General features: G+C 44.2%; 1 protein-coding gene across 2 annotated transcripts; it reads right to left on the bottom strand.

The window, feature by feature from the left end:
- Positions 1–4859: 4859 nt before the first annotated feature.
- On the bottom strand, positions 4860–18045 carry LOC117433227 (tubulin polyglutamylase ttll6-like). 2 transcript variants are annotated; one of them, XM_059006652.1, is made up of 17 exons: positions 17918–18045; positions 16018–16164; positions 14581–14789; positions 13979–14017; positions 13286–13404; positions 12421–12551; positions 11754–11910; positions 10772–10915; positions 10019–10104; positions 9312–9537; positions 8006–8187; positions 7523–7711; positions 7085–7259; positions 6649–6915; positions 5950–6268; positions 5295–5538; positions 4860–5020 (listed from the first exon to the last, which is right to left on the bottom strand). In XM_059006652.1, exons 3-17 carry the CDS (start codon positions 14786–14788, stop codon positions 5014–5016), a joined length of 2493 nt encoding a protein of 830 aa, XP_058862635.1. In that variant the 5' UTR covers position 14789; positions 16018–16164; positions 17918–18045; the 3' UTR covers positions 4860–5013. The 2 variants fall into 2 exon arrangements, with proteins under 2 accessions (XP_058862635.1, XP_058862636.1); XM_059006653.1 differs by lacking the exon at positions 17918–18045 and adding an exon at positions 17698–17740.

The following is an 18045-nucleotide window of genomic DNA, read 5'->3' as shown; positions in this document are numbered from 1 at the left end:
ATAAAACATAGGATATATTGTAAGACTGAAACCCTGGGCTCAATCTAGTGAACGACACCAAGGTGAAGCATACCGCTATATAGAAATATGCATTGGAAATTAAAATGCGTTATCTTATTTAGATGATCTGTTTTCGTATTTATTTATTGATCACCTCTAGTGGTTTCTATAAAACCCTAAGCTTTATCTGAGGGAAATTGACTCGTTATCTGAAGGTGATAAGACTGAAAGACACCATCTGAATCTTTACTGAATTGATCACACTGTATTTAAAATCAACTTCTATTTTATTTAAGAAGAAGAAGAAGAAGAAGAAGAAGAAGAAGAAGAAGAAGAAGAAGAAGAAGAAGAAGAATTATTATTTATACATTTATTTCCTTAGGTTTCCTCTATTAAAAAAAAACGTTTATGGTGATGAATAAATATTTTAATGTACTCCCAACTCACATCATATTGTATATCTCATATATTAAATTATATGATTCACAAATTAAATTATTCGTACACAGCAGCTGGGTTATGTTTCTTTTTTTTACTGGTGTAAACGTTGGACTGGAGTAAAAGATAAATTATCAAAGTAAAAGAAAAAAAAGTTTGCTTCATTTTTATTCCTGTGCAGAGTTCATTGAGGAAGTGTGCATGTGACCTGATATAAATGACAGCGTCACTGTTTGCGTGTTGTAACCAGATTAGGTTCTTCTAATCTCACACTAGTTTTACATTCCTGTTTATCTGTTGAGATTAGATACCTGCACGCCAGTGTAACTCTGTACTGTACACTGATTGGGTGCAGTTTCTCTTTTCCAGGCACTCACAGTCATTAGAATAATTTAGTGGCAATTGGATCCAAAGCTAAGTGGATCTGCACATCAACAGAGAGTCTGAATAAACTGCAGGGAGGCAGACCCGTTCACTTCTTCATGTATTCATGCATTCATTTATTCATGTATCCATGTATCCATTTTCTCTCCAAGAAGGACTCACTCAACAGCAAGAGCTATCAGGATGGATTCAAAGAATTGTTCAGAAAAGACAAGAAGGGGCAGAGGAAGAGAGGACTTCATTGAAGTCTATCAAATCCTAAATGCCATAGATAAGTTTAGCAAAGCAGCACTTCACATAGAGGGAGTTATAAATGCATGCAGTACCTTAAACACATTTCCATGCTAGACCTTAGGTTTAATTTGGCAACTTAAACAACTTCTAAAAAGTCTCCTGCATTTTACCGCGTGTGGCTAAGTGTTCCTCTTCTCCTGCTATTCTTTAATAAGTTGCACGTGTGGCCTATTAAATTCATCAATTCAATTAGACAATCGCTAATTTGCCAATTTTTACCATTTTCAGTTACAGCGGTTGGATTTCATATGCACAACAATTCAAAACCACAGAAGCAAGGGGGTGTTCTAATAAGTGTGCACGCTGCTGTAAAAGAGCGAGCAGGTGTCTAGTATTGCTGTAGCAGGTCATAGCCCACACAGTGACAGTAATTGCTGTAATCTCCACAGATGCACATAAGATGGGATGTTGCTCCACAGGTGAACATTATCCCTGTGATTCATGCTATCCTGGGGCGGGGGGGGGGGGAATTTGGGAAGGTTCTCCAGACTGTTGCCTACAGGAGTCTGTGCTGGGCAGGTGCCACAGAGATACATTATTATATATTATAGAGCAGCTCTCTGTGGACTGTCTCGTTCACTGTTTGCACAGGTTCCTGTTTCTTCCCTGTCTTGCGGTTTGCAATAACAACAACAGCAGCGACGACAAACTTTTTCATTATTTAGAAACATTCTCTTCAGTCAAGCAGTGCTTTAACAAAACAAGAACACAATCCTCACCTTCTCCAAAGCGGTTTAAAAATGTAATGAGCTGTCAGCGTGGTTTAATCGATCGAAACAGGCTTTAGAAATACTAGGAAAAACTAGAAAAAAAACTTTATACATTCAATGACAAACAGTTTGAATGGACGCCCTTCTGGACTTTGCAAAGTTTCTTTTTAGTGTACATTCAGTGCTAATGAGTGTTCAATAGTCATGGATGAAAATCAATAACTTAATGAAACATTCCTTAATTCAGTCCTAAAAAGATGAAATGAATGGGAAGATTTAGGGAGGTTTTATGAGAGCAGGGCTGCTTGGTTGGTATCTGATAGGAAACTGAAGCAGGATGTCCGGGGGGAGGGGAGGAGAGGGGGGTTTAGCTCAGTGATAGCCGGGCAATGAAACCCACGGCAGCCCCCTGCTTATCTGCACCCTGGATCAATGATTCACAAGGACTGCAGCCCCTCCTCTGTAATTAACAAGCAGTCTGCAGAACCCAGCGGGCTTTCAATTACCTTCCATTATCATCACATCATAACAGCACTGATCCACCGGTGCAGTGTTAGCATGTTATCAGAGAGCAGAGAGCCACGCTGCAGCCTAATCGCACACCAGCCAGCCAGGGGGGGGCTGTCTCGGTTTATTTTAAGATGTGTTTGTTATTTACCTGCTCGGCACCCCCGTCACTGAAATTAAAAGCAGGAAGGTTGCAAGAGCCAGAGCCGAGAGACCACGACGTTGAAGGAGATCCCTGAGTAACCGGGCAGAGGCTGAACGCCAAATGACGACCCCGCCAGCACCGCCAGCTAACGCCTTTCTAAAAGGATATGGAACCGAACACGCTCCGATTTGAAACACACAGGGTGATGAAAAGGGTCCTCTGTGCTGCAGTGTGCTGCCAGGCCACCCTAGAGCCAGTAGGGCTTTCGTCATGGGGAGGGGGGGGGCTTAATGAAAAACATCCTCAGTAAACAGATACAAACAGGTACTAAACACAGCCCTTGCTGCGGCATGAGTTAGCTCTCTTATCTCAGTCCTGGACTCCCTGAGTGAGTCTGTCCCCCCGTCCCCCACCACCTCTGTGATCATTTGTGCATCCCCTCGTCATGCTGCTGCTGGTGAGTCTAGACAAGATAACCCCCTCCCTGTATTGTATTGTATTGTATTGTATGGTATGTGATTGTATTGTACTGTATTGTATGTGATTGTACTGTATTGTATGTGATTGTATAGTTTAGTCTTCCGGAGTAGTGGTTAGGGCTCTGGACTTGACCGGAGGGTCGTGGGTTGAATCCCAGGTGGGGGACACTGCTGCTGTACCCTTGAGCAAGGTACTTTACCTAGATTGCTCCAGTAAAAACCCAACTGTATAAATGGGTAATTGTATGTAAAAATAATGTGTAAAATATAATGTAATTGTATGTAAAAACAATGTAATATCTTGTAACAATTGTAAGTCGCCCTGGATAAGGGCATCTGCTAAAAAAAAAAAAAAAAAAATAGTGAAGACTGCTGCACTGTTCTGTTTGAAATATCTGTTTGAACATTACAGGGACTTGGCCTGTGTCCTCATAAGGTAGGTTTTGTCAGAGTTTCCTTCCTTGTTGGACTATATACGACACAAGCACACGCACGCACACACGCACTCACACACACACAGGTAGATCGAGGACCCTCACATACACAAACAGACAACTATATAGAAAGATCACGCACACACCTTACGTCTGCTGCAGGTAAGCCAAACACATGCGAATGAGTTGCTCTCCAGCTCTTGAGAGGAGACAGAGCAAAGTGCCAGACAGGCCTCTTCAAAGGGGTGGGGGGGGGGCATGCAAGGTGCTGCCCAAATTCAAAGCAACTCTGTAGCCCCTCTAATTAGTGCGGATTAACACGACAGGGATCATGAAAGGCAGATTAAAAGAACAGGCTGTGAATTGGGATCAGGAGACCAATACTGCTTCTGTCTACTGTTACCACTTTGATGTCATCGAGTAGCTTGTCTTTCAATTGGATGCTAAGCTTGTTAATACTGTGTGCATACATACATGCACACATACATACATACATACATTTATAAATACTTCTCTTTTTACCAACAGCAGAAAGTAAATCAATTCATTTAACTGACGGACAGTAAATTTAGATTAAGTGTTGCTAACATACAAAAAAGAATACACTGCCAGAAAAATAAGTGTGATTTAAATTAGACGTTCTGACAAAGTTTGACTAAATTAAAGCACGCTCAAGTTAATCAGCCAGATGAATTAACTCTACATTTTTGAAGGATTAATGTCCTACTAGATAACTGACTTCTAAGCAGCTCAAGCGGAAAGCGAGGATAATTACCAAACAGAAAACTGAGTTCTATCATTTGTAAAAATGACAGGAATTCAACAAGAGTCTTACATGGCTGGACTTACGCCAAAATTAATTGGGAATCGGAATGAAAGTGAAATTATGCAAAACACATTTGAAATAGAAGCTTCGACTCTACAAGTATAATGCTGTATCCCACAGTACAAGCGTGACAAAGCACAGTGAAGCGGAGGGGAGACTCGGCAACGCATAAGCATTGCACAGCACGGTTAAAGAAAAGGGTTTATGGGTATTACTGCTCCTGTGCTCGGCCATGCTTTGAAAGCTTCTCTGCTTGATACTTTTACAGGTACTCTATAGTTATTTGGCCATTTTAAGCTTAAAGGAATATTCAGACTGACTAGTCTCCCAGTGCAGCTATTCAGACAGTACCCACAATAATAAAGTTACACTGAGTTTGACTTTGATCTTTAATTATGAGTCTAAACAGCATGCATATCACCATAAATCAGAAGTAAACATTAAAAAGAATTGATTGTCCTCAAAATAAACACATAAATCAAACAGGATTGTTAAAAAAAAAAAAAAAAAAACAGAAAATGACGTTGCATTGGCAACAGTTAAAGGCTTATTTTTTTGTGTTTTTATAAGTTATCTAAAAAATATAACTTGATTTTCCAGTGCTTATACTTAGCATTTCTTTCCCCTTTGTGTGTGTGTGTGTTTTAGTATTGTATTTATTATTATATAAACCATTACAATAAAATACAGAACATATTGATATAAATAATTCATGTCATATTTGATCCGTTGTTATTAGGTATGATTGGTGGTGGTGGGGCTGGGGGGGTCGTGGGGGGGTGGGGGGGTCTCCCGGTTATTCCCTAGGTGAAAAAAAAAAAAAAAGTTGTCAATGTAAATACAACTAAAATCATGGCTGTGCCAGAAATACAATGCAATACATAAGAGGGGTGTGAAGTTCAAGGTGCTATATAATAACAGGCAGGCTGCAGTGAATTCCAATGTTATATCTAACTGCCATTTAATTCCTGCTGATAAATACTTCTTAAAGGCGACTACGAGTGAGACTTTCAGCCCAGCCCTAATCTCGGCTGCAGGGTGTGTTGTGTGTATGAAAGCCCTGGTCCGCTCACTTACCTGGGAGTGGGTGGCTTGTGGCTGCCGTCCCGGGACGGGGGGTTGCAGCCTGGCCTCCTGCTGAGGGTGGCAGGGGAGGAGATGACCAGGAGCCCCTGCACAGAGAGGGTGTCGGGGTGCTTGTTGGGGTATAGGCTCCAGCGGGGCTCCTGTGTCTTTGTGGATCTGAACCCCACACACTGCTCCAAGCAGGCAGAGCCCAAACCGGCCAGCCTCCCTCTCTGACCGCCAAGCAAGGCGCTGACTGCGGTACAGGTGGGGGGGGGGACGGGGACGGGGGGGACAATCAGAAATGTTTTTTTTTTTTTGCAGTTGTCCCCCATGCTTTTCCCATGGTTATACTATTTGTTACAATTTTTTACCCTGGTTTGTTTTTTAATATGCTTTACCATACCTTTACAATGCTTCCCTATTCTTTACCAGACCTCCCTGTCCTTTACAATGCTTCCCTATGCTTTACCAGACCTCTCTGTGCTTTACAATGCTTCTCTATGCTTTACCAGACCTCTCTGTGCTTTACAATGCTTCCCTATGCTTTACCATACCTCGCTATTCGTTACAATGCTTGCCTATGCTTTACCATGCTGTCTCTGTGCTTGATTACACTTTGCTATGCTTTTACTATGGGAAACGTTTATAAGGGCAGTGCACTGACTTGTCCTGGGAATCCGTTGGGCGCTGTTGGCCCTCCTCTGCTCCACAGCCAGCCTGCCGGGCTCCAGCGCCACCTCTGCTCTGTGCCTCAGGGTCCCTGCAGACTCGCTGTACACTGGGGGCTTCGTCTCCCCCCCCTGCAGCCCCCCTACCACCTCCAGCCCTGGGACCCCCCTCTGCAGCACCTGCGAGCTGGAGAAGTGCAGACAGACCCCTGGATCCGGCCCCGCGGGGGCCCGGTCTGCAGGAGAGCTTCCTGGGAGCTGGAGGTGAATCTGGGGGACAGGCTTCCAGGAACCCAGCGCCCCTAAGGGACCCAACTGGAAGGAAAACAATGTATTAATTCATTCATTCATTCATTCATTAAAAAAAAATTATAAACGTTTTACTGATGAGACATAAAACCGAGGTCCTGTGTAAGTGACTCTGCAGTTGCTGATGCATAGTTCACCCCCTAGTCTCTGTTTAAGTCGTTTTGGATAAAAGCGTCTATTAAATGACTAATTAATAATAATAATACTACTACTAATAATAATAATAATAATAATAATAATAATAATAATAATAATAATAATAATAATAATGAATTATAACATACGTTTACATTTTGACTTGAAACATATTTTTTGCATCCCAAAAATATCAGGTTCATTTACGCCACTCCAAATGTGTTGGCCCTGGATTGGACCCCCTCCCTCACCGTGGCCCCCTGGCTGTGCCTGTGTCCTCTGAGCTCTGTCAGGTTGGTGTGGCCCACGTTGTTCCTGTGGCTGTCAGCGTTCGGGGGTCCCTGAAGGAGCCGATAGACCTGCTCCACCACCCCCATCTCCCTCAGGAGAGCCTCCCTCCGCAGCAGGGCGCTCAGCCTCTCCCTCTCCTCTTCCTCCTCCTCCCTCTCCCTCTCCTCCTCCTCAGGGACCCCGGGGGGCTGCGTCAGGGGTCGCCCCTGCACGGGCCCGGCCGCACGCTGCAACATACAGATAACATACAGCTTGTTTATCATGGTAAAAGGTAAGTAATGCTTGCTTATGCTTTACAAAACACAAATATATATATATGGTCCTGGTGATAGTCAGTATCCACAGGGTTTTTGCACTGTATTCACTTTCAGAGCCTCTTGGATGCACGGCACTCACCTTGCCACAGTGCGAGAGTGAGGACCTCAAGCTGCCCCTCTCCCTGCCTGCCTGACGGGCCGCTTTCCAGGGCTTGGCCCTCTCCCCGGCAGACTCCCCCTGCAGGTCGGCCCTCCGGCTCTTCTGCAGAACCACCCTCTGCTCCTGCTTCACACGGAGCTCCTGCAGCTGCTGCCTGCACCACAGAGAGGGAAGAGGGGAGAGGGGAGAGGGAGAGAGGGGAGGGGGAGGGGAAGAGGGAGAGAGGAAGGAATGGGAGAGAGGGGGTAGAGGAGATGGGAGAGGGGAGGAAACGGGGTAGTGAAGAAGGAAGGGGAGAGGAGAGAGGGAACAGGGGAGGGGAGATATATGTTATATATTTATTATTGAAGTAGCATGTTATATATTTCATATTGAAGTAGCATGTTATATATTTCATATTGAAGTGCTGTCTTGTACCTGGCACACTCCTCGCGTGCTCTGGAAGCTGCTGTCTCTTGGAACAGGGAGCCGCTGTGTTTGAAGTACTTGTCGTATTTCTCCGAGTCCTCACGGGGGTAGATCTTGCGGAAGCCCCCCAGGTGGGCCGCCTCATACCTCTCCATGTGCTGCAGCCAGGCAGCCTGCGACTGCTTCAGCTCCTCGTTCCTACATGCAGCGGGGGGAGGTTATACACGGGCCCGCTGGACTCATCACAACAGCAATAGGGATCTAAACAACGCTGCTCTATTTTATCTTCAAATAATTAAAATGTTATGGGTACTAAAAAGTATGGCTATTAACTTGTATGGCTACCAAGGGTTATGAAAATCAATGTAAAACAAAATCAAGTGCCTTTTTCTGTATGAAAACTGTGTCTGTCTCTGTGTCTGTCTGTCTGTCTGTCTGTCTGTGTCTGTGTGTGTCTGTCTCTGTGTCTCTCTGTCTGTATGTGTTCGGTACCTGTCCTCTCGTGAGCGGCTCTGTTGCAGCAGCCTCTCCTGCACCCTGCGCCTCTCCTCCTCCTGCGCTCTCTTGCGGTCACAGGCTCCCAGGTTGATGAGGGCCAGCGTGTCGAGGAGCAGCCCGTCCTTCACCTCCCGGTCCAGCTGCGAGTCGGTGGTGAAGCTGGGCGAGTGATTCACCTGCCGGTCAGCAAGCCACCATACTAGCGTTACTCCAACAAAACTAGTTACAGTTATAACTGCTTTACAAAGCTTCCCTATGCTTTACCAGACCTCTCTGTGCTTTACAATGCTTCCCTATGCTTTACCAGACCTCTCTGTGCTTTACAATGCTTCCCTATGCTTTACCAGACCTCTCTGTGCTTTACAATGCTTCCCTATGCTTTACCAGACCTCTCTGTGCTTTACAATGCTTCCCTATGCTTTACCAGACCTCTCTGTGCTTTACAATGCTTCCCTATGCTTTACCATACCTCTCTGTGCTTTACAATGCTTCCCTATGCTTTACCATACCTCTCTGTGCTTTACAATGCTTCCCTATGCTTTACCATACCTCTCTGTGCTTTACAATGCTTCCCTATGCTTTACCAGACCTCTCTGTGCTTTACAATGCTTCCCTATGCTTTACCATACCTCTCTGTGCTTTACAATGCTTCCCTATGCTTTACCATACCTCTCTGTGCTTTACAATGCTTCCCTATGCTTTACCATACCTCTCTGCGCTTTACAAAGCTTCCCTATGCTTTACCATACCTCTCTGTGCTTTACAATGCTTCCCTATGCTTTACCATACCTCTCTGTGCTTTACAATGCTTCCCTATGCTTTACCAGACCTCTCTGTGCTTTACAATGCTTCCCTGTGCTTTACCATACCTCTCTGTGCTTTACAATGCTTCCCTATGCTTTACCAGACCTCTCTGTGCTTTACAATGCTTCCCTATGCTTTACCAGACCTCTCTGTGCTTTACAATGCTTCCCTATGCTTTACCAGACCTCTCTGTGCTTTACAATGCTTCCCTATGCTTTACCAGACCTCTCTGTGCTTTACAATGCTTCCCTGTGCTTTACCATACCTCTCTGTGCTTTACAATGCTTCCCTAGGCTTTACAATGCTTGCCTATGCTATACCATACCTCGCTATTGTTTACCATGCTTTCACTGTGCTTTATCACATACTACTGTGCTTTACTAGGGGAAACTTTTATAAGGACAGAATCTGTGAAACCCCAGCTATTCTCTTTTCAATGCTCTGTTCAAGTCTGTGTGTGTGCGTGTGTGCGTGTGTGCGTGTATTTTTTTCTCACCTCCAGTAGCCAGGGTTTGAGTCTCCGGTCCAGCATGACATCGAAGCCCAGGATCTCGAAGCAGGCACTGCCCGTCACGTGGTTGGGGAAGCAGGTGTGGTAGTTGTGCTTGAGGACGGGGTGGGCAGAGATCAGAGTCTTGATGATCACGTCATCGATGTCCATCCACAGCTTCACAGGGTCCTGGAGCAGAGACTCCATGTGTTTGTTGAAGGTAGACAGCTTCCTGGGGGCGATGAGGGGAGAGGGGGAGAGGGAGAAAGAGAGGGGGAGAGGGTTGAGAGAGAGGAGGGGGGAGAGAGGGAGAGGGAAGAAATGGTCATTGCTTCCAACATAATAGAGGAAAAAATATGCAGCCAACATACAAGGCTAGATTCTCTTACCAAATTGTCATTTGAGAGGGAGAGGGAGAGGGAGAGGGAGAGGGAGAGGAAGAGGGAGAGGGAGAGGGAGAGAAAGAGGAAGAGAGGGGGAGAGGGCAAGGGAGAGGAAGAGAGAGGGGGAGAGGGAGAGGAAGAGAGAGAGGGGGAGAGGGAGAGAGAGAGGGGGGAGAGGAAGAGAGAAGGGGAGAGGAAGAGGGAGAGGGAAAGGGAGAAAGAGGGAGAGGAAGAGAGAAGGAGAGAGAGAGAGGGAGACAGAGAGGGAGAGAGAGAGACGGAGACCATGCCATTAGCAGCACAGTAGTGTTGACGTTCAGAAGCTCACACCTCTTGCTGCCAGTGTCATCGTCACGCACAAAGTTGTCGCTGTGCTTGTTGATGGCGTAGTTGGTCAGGTGCATGCAGACATCATCCTGTCGCAAAGGAGAAGAAAACAAACACGCACTGAGAGGACACAGAGCGCAGCACACTGTGAACTCATACGAACACCCTGGCAATCCAAACACTGACGGATCAAACTGAACTCCCTGCTTGCCCTCACTTAAACAAAGGGTTCATGCATTGCAAAGTTCATTCATAAAAACGAGTCCATATTACACTTTGCTGTGCTTTTACTATGGGAAACTATTATAAGTTTGTTTGCCCTGGTTATTTTTATATATATGCTTTACCAGACCTCTCTGTGCTTTACAATGCTTCCCTATGCTTTACCAGACCTCTCTGTGCTTTACAATGCTTCCCTATGCTTTACCAGACCTCTCTGTGCTTTACAATGCTTCCCTATGCTTTACCAGACCTCTCTGTGCTTTACAATGCTTCCCTATGCTTTACCAGACCTCTCTGTGCTTTACAATGCTTCCCTATGCTTTACCAGACCCCTCTGTGCTTTACAATGCTTCCCTATGCTTTACCAGACCTCTCTGTGCTTTACAATGCTTCCCTATGCTTTACCAGACCTCTCTGTGCTTTACAATGCTTCTTTCACTGTGCACTTTATTACACTTTGCTTTTAATCAGGGGAAATCTTCTCTCAGGGACTGGGGCGAGTCTCCACACAGCGCCCTCCCGTGGCTGTCTCACCACGTTGCTGTGGCTGGGGTCGCAGTACTTGGTCGTGCAGAAGCGGGCGAGTCCCTCATTGTGGACAAAGATTCTGAAGGGGTCGCAGGAGGTCACGAGCACGTAGATCCTCAAATCGAACTTGAAGCTGTCGATGATGAACGGCTGGGTGTGAGAAAACAAGGCTTTATTACACTTCTTGCAATCTAGTTGTACTTTAGTTACAATATTTTACTTACTATAAACTTCACTGTATTTAAATATTATTCTTGCATTAACCCTGTGCTGCCCTGTAACATCTGTAAGTCGCCTTGGATAAAGGTGTCTGCCAAATCAATAAATAATAATAATAATAATAATAATAATAATAATAATAATGATGCAGGGAACTTCTATAACGGACATCGTTTACTGACTTTGTAGAAATTAACAGTCACGGCTTATCATTACAGGCAGGTACTAATTCTAAATTTAACCTGAAAACAGTAAAACAAAGAGAAGCTAAGAACTCATCACTGCTCATTCTCAGACACCTCCCTTCATAGATAATGTAGGGGTTAGGTGGTGAGGGGATGGGCATTAGTTCTTTATTTAACCCACCGTCACCAAGTTTGCAGTGTGTCTGACAACACCAGCTGCCACCACAGTGATAATCAGGGAACAGCATGGGAAACTTAGCACACAGCGCCATCTGCTGCACAAGCACTGTAAATGCGACAACCACGTCCTTATCAAAGTTTCCCACAGTAACAGCATAGCAAAGTGCAATAAAGTATAGTGATCAAGCATAGGGAAGCATTGCAAAACACCAGAGAGGTAAGGCAATGCATATAAAAAACATGGTAAACACTTACATACATAGTATAACCATGGTAAACTTGTGTAAGGGAAGCATGGAGGGGGGGGGGGCACTGCAAAACTGCAAAATGACTGTGCAAATGTCCTGTGCTAGGCATTTAAAAAGGGACGCACAGTCCCCCTGCACACCCCTGCTTCAGCTCACCTTGGAGATGTACACCTGGCAGATCATGTCCTCCCCAGGACGGATGTCTCTAGTGGATTTGGTGAGGAAGATCCCTCGGCCCTGGCACCCTGAGTCTGGCTTGCAGATGTAGGTCTTGTGCTTCTTGGCTCGGCTGTAGGCTGAGAAGTCGCTGTAACTGAGGAGCGACGAAACAAAGTGAAGCCACACAACACAACAAAACAAAGCACAACACGTCACTGATCAGCAGCATCGCCACTGCCTTCTCATTCAGACCACACTAACACACAGACATACCTGTACCACATTAACAGAGACATACCTGTACCACATTAACACACAGGTATACCTGTACCACATTAACACACAGACATACCTGTACCACATTAACACACAGACATACCTGTACCACATTAACACACAGACATACCTGTACCACATTAACACACAGGTATACCTATACCACATTAACACACAGACATACCTGTCTGATTGCTTCTGTTCTTTGATCCATGCATGCTGCTGACTAAGTCTGAACCGCGCATGTTTTTATTGTGTTTGTTTGTACAATTGTAATGGTCTTTGTATACACTGTACTTGTATGGATTCCAATGGACCGCAATCACTCAGCAGTCAGCCAGGTGATGGACTGTACTAACGGGGTGGGGGGTGGGGGTGCTGCACTCACTCGGCTGGCAGGCACCAGGTCCGAGGGAAGATGTTGTATTCCTTTGGGAAGAGCTTCCTCATCCGGTTCATGTTCCTGGCCAGCAGGTCCTTCCTGCAGATCTCACTCATTCCCGGGAAGTGGTTGATTTTCTGAAAAGACCGGAAAGCACGGAGACTTCCTTATAAAAATGTACCATGGTATTTATGCACGGTAATTTGTTGCAATTTGACCATGCTTTTCCTGTGATTATACTAGTAAAAGCATAGAGAAGTGTAATAAATCACAGAGAGGTCTGGTAAAGCATAGAGAAGTGTAATAAATAAAAGAGAGGTCTGGGAAAGCACAGGGAAGCATTGTAAAGCACAGAGAGGTCTGGTAAAGCATAGGGAAGCATTGTAAAGCACAGAGAGGTGTGGTAAAGCATAGGGAAGCATTGTAAAGCACAGAGAGGTCTGGTAAAGCATAGGGAAGCATTGTAAAGCACAGAGAGGTCTGGTAAAGCATAGGGAAGCATTGTACAGCACAGAGAGGTCTGGTAAAGCATATTTAAAAAGCATGGCAAACCAGGGTAAACGATGGGAAACGCACAGTATTATAAGCAGGGGAAAAGTGTAATAAATACCATGCAAAAATATAGTGGTAAACTTTTATAAGGGTGTGCCTGAACACCCCTTCTACAGCAGTATCTCCAACAGCAACACAAGTGTGTCAGCTATTGGATTCAGGCTAGCAATGCCACTGCACACTGTATGTTTAGAAGAGGCTACCTGTGATGAAGTTGAGAGTGTATTTCTCAAGTCTGAGTGCGAGACCTACACTCTGAGCCAAGTCCAGTTGCTGCTGATGCAGCCGGTTCCAACTTTTTAAAGCATGTTTACAGTACCTGGTAGCGTTTCATTTCCATGACGCGATCCAGCGAGACAGAGCAGTCTGTCCAGTACACTGTCCACTCGTCACTGTCCCCCGCCTCCCTCAGTCCATACCGCCTGGCCGCGCGACGCACTGGACAGGAGAGGAGACGAGGGGAGCAGGTCAGTAATAAAACATTTAAACCATCATATTGTGAATACTGATAACAGAAATCATAACAAGCCCTCCGTCACTGCTTTATAAATAACTGCACCATATATCTGTGTATAGGATGCGTGTGTGCAGAATTTAATTGTCTATGGAAAAAGACTGTGAAGAATTATTGAATATGAAATAAAGTGCCCTGTACTGCACAGTAAAGCTAATCAGCTGTATTTGACCTGCATATCCTTATAAAAATAAGTTTCCCATAGTAAAAGCAGAGCAAAGTTTAACAAAGCATGGTAAATGCATGTTAATAAATATAGAAAATCAAGTGACACCATGGCAAATGCAGGTTGTAACCAATGGGATAGCACAGGTGGAAACTGTACAAAATATACTGTGCAGAAATACCATGGTAAACTTTTATAAGGGTTGTTTTAACAATTGTTCTAAACGTTCAGGTAAACAATTCAAAGCGGGACATACTTTCCTAACCCGTAAGCTTTTGAACTGTAGAATATTATTAGCACCCCAATTGAAAAGTGATGCCCTGTCTACTCACCACTTTCGTACTTGCAGTTTGTGAGATTGATCCAGAGTCATCTGGAAGACAGAAGGAGGACAGACAGACAGACAGGGAGACAGACAGACAGGCGGACAGGCAACGTGCCTCACACAAACCTGATCAAAGTTTCTATCTAGAAGCACACCGGATATTTCATTTACAGGTTGCCCGGTACTTTTTTTTTTTTTTTCCCTTAAAGTTACGCTTCGGTTCAGTTTGATTTTTTTCACCCTGTGATTTTTTCCTTCCGTTTTTTTTTTTTTTTTTAGAAAATAGAACAAAAAAAAAAGAATCCATTCCTGTTCGCTTTACAGAACTGGAACCGAATGGCAAACTTGAGTGGAATTCCCTAGTTCTCTCAAGCACTATCTGTCTCTATCTCTCTCCCTCTCTGGCTAAACTTAAAAAAAAAATATATATATATATATATATATATATATATATATATATATATATATATATATATACATACACAGTATATACAGTACCCATACAGTAACCCCTAGAGCAGGTATATACAATGTTTGCTGTATTATTATTATTATTAACAACATTATTATTATTATTTTTATTATTTTTATTATTATTATTGCTTTACCTCTTTTTCTTCTTCTTCTTCCTCTTGCAGGGGGCTTTGACAGCGTCGCGGCCCCCTTTGCGGTTCTCTGTCTGACTGTCGCTCTCCCCCTCCTCCTCCCGCTCCACCCCCCTCTCCAGGGGGGGTTCTTCCCCCTCGGACTCCCTTTCCACCTGCAGCGAGCCCTCCTTCCGCTCTCCGCTCTCGTCCTCCTCGACTGGGGGCTTCATTCTGTGGAGAAAATCAGCTGATACGAGGTCTTCCCTTCTAGACGTTCAGCATGGTAAACTTGTACTGTCATTTTGCACTGTTCCTCCCCTTGCTTTTTTGCATGGTTATACCCTGGTTTGCCATGTTTATTAATATGCTTTACCATACCTATCTGTGCTTTACAATGCTTCCCTATGCTTTACCAGACCTATCTGTGCTTTACAATGCTTCCCTATGCTTTACCAGACCTCTCTGTGCTTTACAATGCTTCCCTATGCTATACCACACCTCTCTGTGCTTTACAATGCTTTACCATGCCTCTCTGTGCTTTACAATGCTTCCCTATGCTTTACCAGACCTCTCTGTGCTTTACAATGCTTCCCTATGCTTTACCACACCTCTCTGTGCTTTACAATGCTTCCCTATGCTTTACCATACCTCTCTGTGCTTTACAATGCTTCCCTATGCTTTACCACACCTCTCTGTGCTTTGCAATGCTTGCCTATGCTTTCACTGTGTTTTTTTACACTTTGCTATACTTATACTATGGACAACTTTTATAAGGGTTCCCTAATTTTCCAGAAAGGGGGGTATCGATTCTAAAAACGGGTCTAATTTCCCCAAATATTGGCTAATTTCCAAAAATGTCCGAACAGCTTTTGTTTGGGCTATTTTCATATCTCAGGCATGAATGGGTTAACAAGCTCGGCTTGCGTGTCGTTTGCATGTTACGCAGCGAGCGATGTCCTGTGAAATTGTTTCTGATGTGCTGGCTGCTTCCAGACCTGGCTGGTAATAGAAACAGTGGGTAATGCGATCCAGGGCCAGCATCCCCAGAGCTGCTCTGTGTAACAGGACCCTAAACCCCAGCCCTGGCACCCCGACTGGACATTCAACTCCCTGCCTGATCCCAGGGAGCCTCCGCCAGGATGAGATGAGATTACAGCTTCCTCCCAACCTGATCATTATCAGAGCGCTACCTACCTACATTATCAGAGAGCTACCTTCATTAACAGATAGATAACTACCTACATTACCAGAGAGCTACCTTCATTAACAGATAGATAACTACCTACATTACCAGAGAGCTGCCTTCATTAACAGATAGATAACTACCTACATTACCAGAGAGCGAACTACCCTAATTAAAAAAAGTGTGCAGTTTCACCTATGCTCTGGCCCCATGGTTAAACTTTGCAATTGCCATAGTTTACCGTGGTTTGATGTTAAATACTTATAACACTCTTACTTCAAATCTGAGGTTTCCAGTGGAGGTTAATGAAGGATGACAAATTTCCAATGCTTGGTCTTCAATGCTCTTTCCTCTTCTCTTGAAGACAGGCAGTGGAGTAGCCCTGTTGCTCTCCGCATGTCAGCAGCAAGGCCAGGGTAATCCCTACACATAAAGGGGATGTGTTTGAGAGGCAGGAGGACGATTGTGCCGTCAGGATTGACTTACAGCTCCTGCGAGCGAGCCAGGGGTCAAATAACCTCCGAGCGCAGGGAGTCACATTCCGCACCTGCACCTGCAGCATCCACAGTACGTGGGCAATGCACAGAGCAACTCTGAGGAAACCCTTAGAAAAGTTCAATACAGTGTTTTTGCATTTCCCCCCCATACTTTCCCCATGGCTATACTATGCATTTACCATAGTTTACCATGGTTTGCCTATGCTTTACCATACCTCTCTGTGCTTTACAATGCTTCCCTATGCTTTACCAGACCTCTCTGTGCTTTACAATGCTTCCCTATGCTTTACCAGACTTCTCTGTGCTTTACAGTGCTTCCCTATGCTTTACCAGACCTCTCTGTGCTTTACAATGCTTCCCTATGCTTTATCAGACCTCTCTGTGCTTTACAGTGCTTCCCTATGCTTTACCAGACCTCTCTGTGCTTTACAATGCTTCCCTATGCTTTACCAGACCTCTCTGTGCTTTACCAGACCTCTCTGTGCTTTACAATGCTTCCCTGTGCTTTACCACACCTCTCTGTGCTTTGCAACGCTTCCCTATGCTTTACCAGACCTCTCTGTGCTTTACAATGCTTCCCTATGCTTTACCAGACCTCTCTGTGCTTTACAATGCTTCCCTATGCTTTACCAGACCTCTCTGTGCTTTACAATGCTTCCCTGTGCTTTACCAGACCTCTCTGTGCTTTACAATGCTTCCCTGTGCTTTACCACACCTCTCTGTGCTTTACAATGCTTCCCTATGCTTTACCAGACCTCTCTGTGCTTTACAATGCTTCCCTATGCTTTACCAGACCTCTCTGTGCTTTACAGTGCTTCCCTATGCTTTACCATACCTCTCTGTGCTTTACAATGCTTCCCTATGCTTTACCAGACCTCTCTGTGCTTTACAGTGCTTCCCTATGCTTTACCAGACCTCTCTGTGCTTTACAATGCTTCCCTATGCTTTATCAGACCTCTCTGTGCTTTACAGTGCTTCCCTATGCTTTACCATACCTCTCTGTGCTTTACAATGCTTCCCTATGCTTTACCAGACCTCTCTGTGCTTTACAATGCTTCCCTATGCTTTACTACACCTCTCTGTGCTTTATAATGCTTCCCTATTCTAAAGCATAGTCAAGCATTGTAAAAATAGTGAGGTACGGTAATCGGTACAAACTATACACCGTAGTGTCGATGAGATGGGCAGTGTCGTTGTCATAGAAACACACTAGTAAACAGTAGCGTACAGTAGGCCTACTCAATTTCAAATTCAAATCATTTTAATTAATTGTTCAGTTAAAATTAGTGTTATTTTCTGTTGTAAACGCATGAACGCATGCAGGCGAAATGATCTAACATACAACAATATTATTATTACTATTACTATTATTATTATCATTATTATTTTTAATAGATAACACATTTGATTTAATATAAGTAAATGTCCTGGCATCTTAGTTATACGCATGTATAATTACCTTCATATCATAAACAGAAATATTGTCTGAAGTTACCGTGCCGTACCGTTTTTTTAAAAAAATCCATTAGAAAAAACTGCGGTTCTCATGGTAGCATGACGCCGAAAATACAACTCCGGGCAAACAAGTCAAGAAACACAGTCAAGCGTTTTGGAAATACAACAAATACATACATATAATGTTATTAGAAAATGTGTGTTTGTTTGTTTGTTTGTTTTACCTTATTATCCCTTTTTTTTTGTTTTGTTTTGTTTTTTGGAAGTCTGTCTCAATACATCAAAACTTTCCCATGTCATTAAAAAACATTCCGCAAACGCACAACCACAACGAGCCTTCTAAACCACGCCC

This window comes from Acipenser ruthenus, chromosome 33 (genome assembly GCF_902713425.1).
Source record: "Acipenser ruthenus chromosome 33, fAciRut3.2 maternal haplotype, whole genome shotgun sequence".
Classification (NCBI taxonomy): Eukaryota; Metazoa; Chordata; class Actinopteri; order Acipenseriformes; family Acipenseridae; genus Acipenser; species Acipenser ruthenus.
The sequence above is the reverse complement of the archived record's forward strand: the minus strand, read 5'-3'. Positions and strand labels throughout refer to the sequence as shown.

Bases quoted from the DNA above. Each gene is read 5' to 3' on its own strand.
- LOC117433227 (XM_059006652.1), bottom strand. From the start codon at position 14,788: ATGAAGCCCCCAGTCGAGGAGGACGAGAGCGGAGAGCGGAAGGAGGGC. The intron at 8,188-9,311 runs GTGAGAAAAAAA...GCTGACCGGCAG, and splicing joins TCAAACCCTGGCTACTGGAG to GTGAATCACTCGCCCAGCTT. The intron at 6,916-7,084 runs GTGAGTGCCGTG...TGTATGTTGCAG, and splicing joins CACTCTCGCACTGTGGCAAG to CGTGCGGCCGGGCCCGTGCA.